Source organism: Somniosus microcephalus, chromosome 10 (assembly GCF_052327205.1).
Source record: "Somniosus microcephalus isolate GS21.2 chromosome 10, FLI_Smic_1.0, whole genome shotgun sequence".
Taxonomy (NCBI): Eukaryota; Metazoa; Chordata; class Chondrichthyes; order Squaliformes; family Somniosidae; genus Somniosus; species Somniosus microcephalus.
Genome location: NC_140996.1, coordinates 132,894,511 through 132,905,297, shown reverse-complemented (window position 1 = coordinate 132,905,297; position 10,787 = coordinate 132,894,511). Strand labels below are relative to the sequence as shown.

The window sequence follows — 10,787 nt, the reverse complement described above, 5'->3', positions numbered from 1 at the left end:
CGAACCTTGATTAGACCACACTTAGAGTGCTGCATACAGTTCTGGTCGCCATATTATAAAACGGATTTAGAGGCACTGGAGAGGGTGCAGAGAAGATTTATAGAGGTTTTAAAATTATGAAAATTTTGATAGGGTGGATACAGAAAGAACGGTTCCACTTGTGGGGAAGAGCATAACTAGGGGCCATCAATATAAGATAGTCACCAAGAAATCCAATAGAGAGTTCAGAAGAAACTTTACCCAAAGAGTGGTGAGAATGTGGAACTCGCTACCACAGGGAGTGCTTGAAGCGAATAGTATAGATGCATTTAAGGGGAGGCTAGACAAGCATATGAGGGAAATGGGAATAGAGGGTTAGATGAGGAAAGACGGGAGGAGGTTCGAGTGGAGCATAAACGCCGGCATGGACTGGTAGGGCCGAATAGCCTGTTTCTGTGCTATATATCCTATGTAATCCTATATATCTGGCTTAGCAAACACACTTCAGAAGTGTCAGATAGATTCACTTCAAAGACTATTGATAGCTTCTTTGAAAGTCCCAGTTACACACATTGATTTACATAGAATTTACAGCACAGAAAGAGACCATTTGGCCTAACTGGTCTATGCCGGTGTTTATGCTCCACATGCGCCTCCTCCGACTTTACTTCATCTAACCCTATCAGCAGATCCTTCTATTCCTTTCTCCCTCATGTACTTATCTAGCTTCCCATTAAATGCATTTATGCTATTTGCCTTAACTAACCACGGTTCTTTACAAGTTTAACATAACTTCTCTGCTTTCCAATTCTATTCCACTAGATTTGAAAGAACAGGCTGATATATCCCTTTGAAACAGTAATTGGAGATTTAATACATTTAATTAGATATCTTTTAAATGCAAAAGGATTCCTATTAGACAAATTTAAACAAATCACACAGAATGTTTGTATTTGAATTGAGTGGCTTAGCTCCTCCCTCAATTAAACACCCGTGACCAACTGATTCACTGTTGCAGTAATTTATCAAGTTAAGCTTGGACCTGATTTTACGTAAGCGAAAGTGTTTTTTAACTCCTTATGTATCTTGACAGAATTAAAGAAGCCAATATCATACTAAATCTTAGACAAGAACATAAGAAATAGGAGCAGGAGTAGACCAATCGGCCCCTCGAGCCTGCTCCGCCATTCAATAAGATCATGGCTGATTTGATCCTAACCGCCAATCCACTATCATTTTTTCCACAAAGGTAAGGCTTGAAGGCTCTGTCTGCTAGTTCAGGTGGACATGAAAGATCCCATGGGACTATTTGAAGAAGAGCAGAGAGTTAATTGGTGTTCTATAACATTCCTCCCCAAGGAAGAGCACAAAAACAGATTTACTGGTCATTTCACTGCTGTTTTTGGGATCTCACTGTGCAAATTGGCTGCTGTGTTTGGCCACAGAACAATAGTTAATACTTTTCAAACGTGACCAATTGGTTCTGATGTGCTGAGGAGGTGCAAGCTCCTCCTTTTTTGATGTCCCTGTCCCTCTCTCTCATTCCCCTGTTACTCTTCGCCTGCCTATTCCTCCCACCGTCTCGAATTTCGTTGTACAGCTGAGCCTCTCCGCGCTGATTGGGTTTGACCTGGAGTAACCTCCGCCAGCGGTGCTGACCTTTGCACCGCTCGCCGTGGCGCTGGCGGTCCCGTGATCAGCATGGCTGCCTTCAGTAAGAGTATCCCGCACGGCTGCTATGAGATCGGGCACACATGGAGTACTTCCTGCACCATGTCCACACTTCAAGTCACTGTTGGGGCTTTGCAAGAGTCCTTGAAAATTTATGCGCCTCTATACATCGTGAGTACGGCTGCACTCTGTACGAAAGCTGGGCGCAGAGAGGCGGCGGGCCCAACTGGCAGTAGAGGGGGGGAAGGCCTGGTGGTTCCAAAAGGATGCAGATCCCCGAGGTGGGAAAGGTGCACAGCTGACTGGCTGGGAGGCTGCTTTACCTTTATTGGCCGACTTGTATATTTTAACGAACTCTTCCGGCTCTCCACTGAACCTACAACCCGCCGCTGCAGCACCAGCGGGATTGGTATAACAAAGTAAAAGGCGCTGAGTTCAAAACAACTAAATATTTATGACTAAATAATACTTGGTGTATTGTAAGGCACTGCGTTTATTTGCATGATGAATAGATCGTAGGAATAAAACTGTCGTAGGAGCGATGACCTTTAACTAGTACTGCACAATCTTCTCATTAAAGAACGGTCAACATAATCTTGTTCTCATAGTGCTTTTTTTTGTTCTGTGGAGCTGATCATTGCGTTTTGAGTGCTAATCCAAAGCTTTGCCTAAATAGTTTTTCTTGCATTGGCACGTGGAAAGAGGATATGTAATTGGATGTGAGCTGTTTTCTGAAGTTATATTACTGTATAAAGTGAATGTAATGTGTACAGTAAATATATGTAAGTATTTTGGACACTGGGAAATGTTGTACTATAGTATCGCAGTTGTTTACCTGTGGGGTATTTTGGTGTTGGCAATGGACAGTAGCCTTTTTTAATGACTTGAACAAAATTGCACCATTGCTTATTTCCAATATTGTAAGCACACTTGTAATGTGTCTAGTGCAGGATTGCTTGGACTTGGCACTTACACAAATGTCAGTAGTCTTGGATTGTTTCTGTATATTTCAGTGATTAAACAGTGCTACATGTATTTCAGTCCACTTTTCTATTTTGAGTGTTTCAGTATTCTAACCTTAGTCATTTATATTTGTTTCCTGCTTATTAATGACAGTGAAACAAAAATAGGGTTCTTTTATCGAGTCATAGTTATACAGCACAGAAAGAGGCCCATCGTGTCTGTGCCGACCATCAAGCCCTGTCTATTCTAATCCCATTTTCCAGCACTTGGTCCGTAGCCTTGTATGCTATGGCGTTTCAAGTGCTCATCTAAATGCTGCTTCAATGTTGAGGGTTCCTGCCTCCACCACCTTTTCAGGCAGTAAGTTCCAGATTCCAACCACCTTCTGGGTGAAAAGGTTTTTCCTCAAATCCTCTCTAAACTGCCTGCCCCTTACCGTGAAACTCTGTCCCCTGGTTATTGACTCCCCTACTAAGGGGAAAAGTTCCTTTCTATCTACCCTACCTATGCCCCTTATAATTTTGTACACCTCAATCAAGTCCCCCCCGCAGCCATCTCTGCTCTAAGGAAAACAACCCCAGCCTGTCCAGTCTCTCTCAAAGCTGAAGCGCTCCAGCCAGGTAACATCCTAGTGAATCTCCTCTGTACCCTCTCCAATGCAATCACATACTTCCTATAGTGTGGTGACCAGAACTGCACACAGTGTTCCAGCTGTGGCCTAACTAGTGTTTTGTATAGCTCCATCATAACCTCCCTGCTCTTATATTCTATGCCTCGGCTAATGAAGGCAAGTATCCCATATGCCTTTTTAACCAACTTATCTACCTGTCCTGCTGCCTTCAGGGATCTATGTACATGCACACCAAGGATCCTCTGTCCTTCCTAGGGTCTTACCATTCATTGTGTATTTGCTTGCCTTGTTAGTCCTCCCAAAATGCATCACCTCACTTTTTTTCAGGGTTAAATTCCATTTGCCACTGTTCTGCCCGTCTATATCGTCCTGTAGCCTGAAGCTTCCCTCCTCGCTATTTACCACTCCACCAACTTTCGTGTCATCTGTGAACTTGCTGATCATAACTCCTACATTCATACCTAAATCATTAATGTACACTACAAACAGCAAAGGACCCAGTACCGATCCCTGCGGTACCCCACTGGACACAGGCTTCATCACAAAAACAACCTTCCACCCTCACCCTCTGCCTCCTGCCACTAAGCCAACTTTGGATCCAAATTGCCCTGGACCCCATGGGCTCTTACCTTCTTGACCAGTCTCTCATGTGGGACTTTGTCAAAAGCCTTACTGAACTCCATGTAGACTACATCAACTGCACTACCCTCATCCATACACCTAGTCACCCCCTCTCAAAATTCAATCAAATTGGTTAGACATGATCTTCCCCCTGACAAAGCCATGCTAACTATCCTTGATTAATCCTTGCCTCTCCAAGTGGAGACTAATTCTGTCCCTCAGAATTTTTTCCAATAATTTTCCTACCACTGATAAGCTCACTGGCTGGTAATTCCCTGGTTTATCTCTACTACCCTTCTTGAATAATGGTACTATGTTGGCTGTTCTCCAGTCCTCTGGCACCTCCCCTGTGGCCAGAGAGGTTCTGAAAATTTGTGTCAGAGCCCCTGCAATCTCCTCCCTTGCCTCACAGCAGCCTGGGATGCATCTCGTCTGGGCCTGGGGATTTATCTACTTTTAAGCCTGCTAAAACTGCTAGTACCTACTCCCTCTCGATACTAATTTGTTCAAGTATATCACAATCCCCCTGCCTGATTTCTATGCCTACGTCGTCCTTTTCCATAGCGAACACAGATGCAAAATATTCATTTAAAACTTCACCTACATCTCCCTGCTCTACACACAGATTGCCACTTTGGTCCCTAATGGGCCCTACTCTTTCCCTGGTTATCCTCTTACCCTTAATATACTTCTAAAACACCATGGGATTTTCCTTTATTTTGCCTGCCACTGTTTTTTCATGCCCCCTCTTCGCTCTCCTAATTTCTTTTTTAGTACCCCCTGCACTTTCTATACTCCTAGGGCTTCCACTGTTTTTAGTCCTTTGTATCTGCCAAAAAACCCTTTTTTTTTTTCTAATCCATTCTTGTATATCTCTTGACATCCATTCTTGTATATCTCTTGACATTCAGGGTTCCCTGGGCTTGTAGGTCCCACACTTGACCTTCACAGGAACATGTTGGCACTGTACTCTCTCTCTATTTCCTTTCTGAAAGACTCCCATTGCTCTGATGTGGATTTTCCGACAAGTAGCTGATCCCAGTCCACTTTGGCCAGATCCTGCCTTATATTAAAATCGGCAATCGGCCTTCCCCCCCCCCCCCCCCCCCCCCCCAAATTTAGAACCTTTATTTCCGGTCCATCTTTGTCCTTTTCCATGACTACCTTAAATCTTACCGAATTATGGTCACTGTCACCAAAATGCTCTCCTACTGACACTTCTACCACTTGCCTGGCTACATTCCCTAGAATTAGGTCTAGTACCACCCCCTCTCATGTAGGACTTTCTACATGCTGGCTCAAAAAGCTCTCCTGGATGCACTTTAAAAATTCCGCACCCTCTAAGCCTTTCACACTCTGACTATCCCAGTTAATATTGGGGAAGTTGAAATCCCCTACTATTATTACCCTATTATTTCTACACTTCTGAGATTTGCTTACATATCTGTTCCTCTATCTCCCCTTGACTGGGGGCCTATAGTACACTCCCAGCAAACTGCTTGCCCCCTTTTTTTGTTTTTACGTTCTACCCATATGGCCTCATTAGAGGAACCTGTTAAGATATCACCCCTCCTTACAGCAGTAATTGACTCCTTGATTAATATTGTGACACCCCCTCTGTCTCGCCTGAAGATTCTATACCCTGGAATATTGAGCTGCCTGTCCTGCCCCTCCCTCAACCATGTCTCTGATAGCAACAATATCATACTCCCATGTGTTCATCAACACCTTCAATTTATCTACCTTACTCGCAAGACTCCTTGCATTAAAATAAATACCATCCAGCCTTGCCATACTCCCTTGTGCCATTACATATTTGCTCTGCCTTCCAGGCTGACTTGGTTTTTTTTCTCTGTTTGCCTGTGGATCACCTCCCTACTATAACTCCACTCCGTATCCCATCCCGTCCCCCTGCCAAGTTAGTTTAAACCCCCCCAACAGTACTAGCAAACCTCCCCACAAGGATGTTGGTCCCGTTCAGGTGCAACCTGTCCGACTTGTACAGGTCCCATCTTCCCCAGAAACAGACCCAGTGATCCAGGAAACTAAAGCCCTCCCTCCTGCACCAATGCTTAACCTTTAATGGAATATTGTATTTAGAACCATTGTTTAGTAATCAAGTGCATAGAATGTTTCAAAATGGCGCATTTATAGAATTCAGACCATTATTTTTTCAGAGTGACTGCTGCCAACGAACTGGAAGCTGCCCAGAAGCATTTAGCACATAAATGTCAGGTCCTAAATATGAAAAAGTAACATTCACCACACCAGAGAGAGGAGCTGCTAGCGATGAGCAAACTCTCACAAGCTGACAACATCCTAATATCACCTTCAAGTCACATTTCTTTGTTAAATTGTACTGTAAGTTTTGGCAGTTCATTCTTATGAATTAATCACACCACTCTTGCGTTCTTTCTCCGCCCTCCCTCTTGTTTTCCTCCCCAGTCTCTCTCTCTAGCGCTCCTCTATCCACATTGTCTTTGCTCTCTTTTCTCAGGATTCAATCGGCTGGGAAAAGAATCATTAACATCCTGTGCCTGCATGTTGTTCACCAGCCGTGTGTTCACACCACAACAGACTGAGGATCTGATGGTGATAAACACACTCCGTCGGAGTACAATAAAACTCAGGCTGACAACATCCTAATGCCACCTTCAAGTCACATTACAGACCTCTCAATACCTGAAATTTCCACTCCTCACCCCTGTCTCACTAATCTGTGGGAAGTCCGGCGCGAATAAACAACAAATCTACTGGAACTGCGCGTGCGCAACTACTTTGTCGTTGGCAGCAGTCGTGTAATTTTTTTTTTCTCCTGAAAATGTCCTCCTTGTAATAGGTGCTTCAGGGTTAAATCTATTTCTAGGTACTGCTATTGGCCATGTAACTCTTTTTGTTTTCAGGATGTGGGTGTCGCTGGCGAGGCTGGCATTTAATTGCCCATCCCTAGTTAACCTTGAGAAGGTGGTGGTGAGGCCCCTTCTTGAACCACTGTAGCTCGTGTGGTAAAGGTGCTCCCCGTTGGGTAGAGAGTTTCAAGCTTTTAACCCAGCGATGATGGAAATATATTGCTGTTCTTTCAAGTCAGGATGGTGTGTGACTTGCAGGGGAATTTGGAGGTGGTGGTGTACCCATGCATCCACTGCCCTTGTCCTTCTAGGTGGTGGAGGTCGTGGGTTTGGGAGATGCAGTTGATGAAGCCTTGGCGAGTTGCTATAGTGCATCTTGTAGATGGTACATAGTGCAGCCACGGAGTGTCAGTGGTGGAGGGAGTGGATGTTTAGGATAGTGGATGAAGTGCCGATCAAGTAGACTGCTTTTTCTTGGATGGTGTTGACCTTCTTGACTGTTGTTGCATTTACACCCATCCAGGCAAGTGGAGAGTATTACATCACACTCCTGATTTGTGCCTTGTCGGTGGTGGAAAGGCTTTGAGGAGTCAGGACGTGATCCTTTCCAGAATATCTAGCCTTATTCTTGACCATTGCTCAAGGCAGATGTCTGTTAAACAGCTAATGTGGAAACTCTGAGGCTTCGAATGACAGCTGCTGGAAAGCATTACTTGGAGGCCAGGTGTCTGACCATATATCCAGGATTTTTGCTTATCTTGATTGGGTTGTAGAGGCAAGCAGTTGCTGCTGAAGTTTTGTAGCTCCAACTGGTGGAATCACCGTTCAGTTGGGTACAGTATGAGTTAATACTGTGGTAAGGAGGATGTTCACAATGAACTTACAAATGTCATCATGAGTTCTGCTAATTTGCTGCTTTAGGCAGAGTTCTGTGTAGCTGAAGGACTCCGACCTGCACTTTAGTTATTCAGTGACCTAGTAAGTAGTGTTTTTTGGGGGTGGGGATGTGGGGGGTGAAACAAGATGGGGTCAAATTAACAATGAAAATTAGAACTGTAATCCAGTACCTGGACCAAGCAGGTTCATGATCATTCTGCTAGCCTGTCTAATTGATGGAACCAGGAGGGTACATCTGTCACGGCATGGGGATGGGAATCTTCCCAGTTCAAAATAGTTGGAATAGCCCTAGTTAGACTAACCGGAAGCTTACTATGTTGGTAAGATGTGCAGTTGTAGCTGGTTGAACTCCTGAAGTAAAAGAAAGAACTTGCATTTATATAGTGCCTTTCACAATCTCGGGTGTCCCAAAGCACTTTACATTCAATGAAGTACATTTGAAGTGTAGTCACCGTTATAATGTAGGAAAACGCAGCACCCAATTTACATACAGTAAGGTCCCACAAACAGCAATGAGATATATAATCAAATAATTAGCCTTTTTAGTGATGCTGGTTGAGGGATAACTATTGGCCAGCACATGAGAATTCTCCTGCACAAGATGTTGGAGTCAGAGGAATGGACTGTTAGGGGCAGGGTGGTGATGGGGTTGGAAAGGTTAGAAATAGGGCGGAGCACAGATATAGAGGGTTTTAATACAAAGATGAGAATTTAAAATTGTGGGGGTAACTAGGAATACGTGTAGGCCAGTGAAGACGGGGGTGATGGGAAAGTGAGACTCGGTGTGGCCAGCCAAGTTTTGGGTTAAAAGCAAGGCACCAGACCGGTTCCACTAAATGGTCATTTGCTGTGTGAACCTAGCTGGTGAATGTTGGAGTGCCATTACAGCTAAGCCCAGTCTTATCCACGCATGCAAACATCTAGCAAGGCTATTGGATCGGGACCTTGCCTAATTTATCTCTCCCTCGCCTTGTGACATTGAAGCCAATTGTAACCCCTCAACAATGATTTTTATTTTTTATGGAGAAGATAGTTTTGAAATGCACTTAAAATGAAGTGACGTATTGATGGGATTTCCCTGCATCACCCAACAGTTTATCATAACTGCAAACCTAGGAGTCCCTTGCTATTAGTCCCTTGCCATTACCCCAGCTGAGATCAGCTAACTCACTATAGACCAAGGATCAAAATAGGGACCTTCTGTATGGCTCGGTATCACACTACTTATCCAATGACCCATCAGATGCATCATAGAAACATAGAAGATGTTTCTATGATGCAATAGCATTTCAGTATAGCTGGAACAGAAGACGGGTCCAGAAGATGAGGAAGAAGCTGCTGACTCCTCCATAACTCCTGTTGCATACATCAGTAAATTATAGATCTGCAAGTCACCAGATACTATGAAAACGGTTTTCAATTGTCCATTTCCTTGAATATAGTCATGTCATAGGGCCTCCCACTGCTTGTTTGAAATAACATACTGAGGTTGGCCCGTGGTGCTGGTTTCGGTTGGTGGGTGCTCCCTGAGTTAATGGAAAGTTAAAACAGAATGAACAGAGAGACTAACTTCTCTTCGCAGTGGAATGAACATTTCTAAAGTTTTCTGAAGTTGGAAGCAACTGAGTAGGTTGCTCTAATGCAGCAGACAAAAAATGATGCATTTGTAAGAATTGGCAGAAATGACTATCTTAAAGACCAAAGTTTTGGAATGCTGGATTGAGGTTTAGGATTGTTTATAGGGTTTTTATGTGATACTGCAGCACGGTGGCATAGTGGTTAATACTGTTGCCTCACAGCGCCAGGGACCCGGGTTCGAATCCGGCCTCGGGCGACTGTCTGTGTGGAGTTTGCACATTCTCCCCGTGTTTGCGTGGGTTTACTCCGGGTGCTCCGGTTTCCTCCCACAGTCCAAAGATGTGCAGGTTAGGTTGATTGGCTATGATAAATTGACCCTTAGTGTTAGGGGGATTAAATACGTGGGGTTACGGGGATAGGGTGGGATATGTGTCGGTGCAGGCTTGATGGGCCGAAATGGCCTCTATCTGCACTGTGGGGTTTCTGTGATTCTGTGATTCATGTAGTTCTGTGTTAACCAACTCAATTACAAGGGTCATTGACCTGAAACGTTAACTCTGTTTCTCTGTTTACAGATGCTGCCTGACCTGTGTATTTCCAGCATGTTCTGTTTTTATTTCAGATTTCCAGCATCCACAGTATTTTGCTTTTGTTTCAGTTACAAAGCTCCGTTTAACTCTTGGACCATCCCAGTGAGGTTAAGGGCTGAACAAGGCAGATTTGTGTATAACAAATAATTATTACATAACTGTTTTATTCTGGGCTATGTAGAAGTAATCACATGTGGAACAATAACTTGGTTTTGGAATTAACTCTGGTTTCTAACAAAGCACTGCTCAGTTTAGATTTACTTATGTAGCCATACCTAGGTTCAACTTCTTTGAGGATTACAGTATGTGCTTGGCAAAGTTAGCCCTTTTTAGTTTATATAGCAAGGTAATACATAGCAATTGTACCATTTCTGTTTGTCTACATCTTGGACACAACTAATATAAACTAGTTCAACTATGTAGAAATATTTTTGTCTTTCACTGCGATGGCCTGGTCTTTGGGGTAGGCCTTGGGGCTATGTTTGTCTTTCTCTTCTGACTTCAGCCAGCACTTTGCAAGTACTTGTACAGTACTATGCTTTTAATTGCCTTAACTGTTAGATGTCTCTTTCTGACCTGAAACAAGTTAAGACTAATTCCAAAATAAAAACAGAAAATTCTGGAAATACTCAGCAGGTCAGGCAGCATCTGTGGAGAGAGAAACAGAGTTAACGTTTCAGGTTGATGACCCTTTGTCAGAACTGGAAAAAGTTAGAGATGTAACCGATTTTTAAGCAGGGAAAGGGGGAGGGAAGGAAAGAACAAAAGGGAAGGCCTGTGATAGGGTGGAAGGCAGGAAAGATTAAATGATACCTTTCTTCAACCTCAACATCACTTCTGAATTGAAGCTGCTGAAAACTAGCCTTGAAAATCAAGACATGAACATCTCCTTTTTAGATCATCAAGATTAAAATACTACTGCAGGCAATCTAGTCCATTTATTCACTTTTCGCTAAGTCTGTAACTTCCATTTTAAACAATTCAAACACCTGTCCTTTTTCAGCCAAT

General features: G+C 43.5%; 1 protein-coding gene across 2 annotated transcripts in view; it reads left to right on the top strand.

The window, feature by feature from the left end:
• The first annotated feature begins 1,229 nt into the window (after window positions 1–1,229).
• Window positions 1,230–10,787, top strand: part of tmem135 (transmembrane protein 135) — a 537,823-nt gene continuing 528,265 nt past the window's right edge. For both annotated transcript variants that reach the window (XR_015079728.1, XM_085998806.1), the window contains exon 1: window positions 1,230–1,821. Coding sequence is in view for 1 of the 2 variants with exons in the window: in XM_085998806.1 (XP_085854932.1) it covers window positions 1,681–1,821 (141 nt within the window). In the remaining variant the exon portion in view is untranslated. The remainder of the gene's footprint in view (window positions 1,822–10,787) is intronic.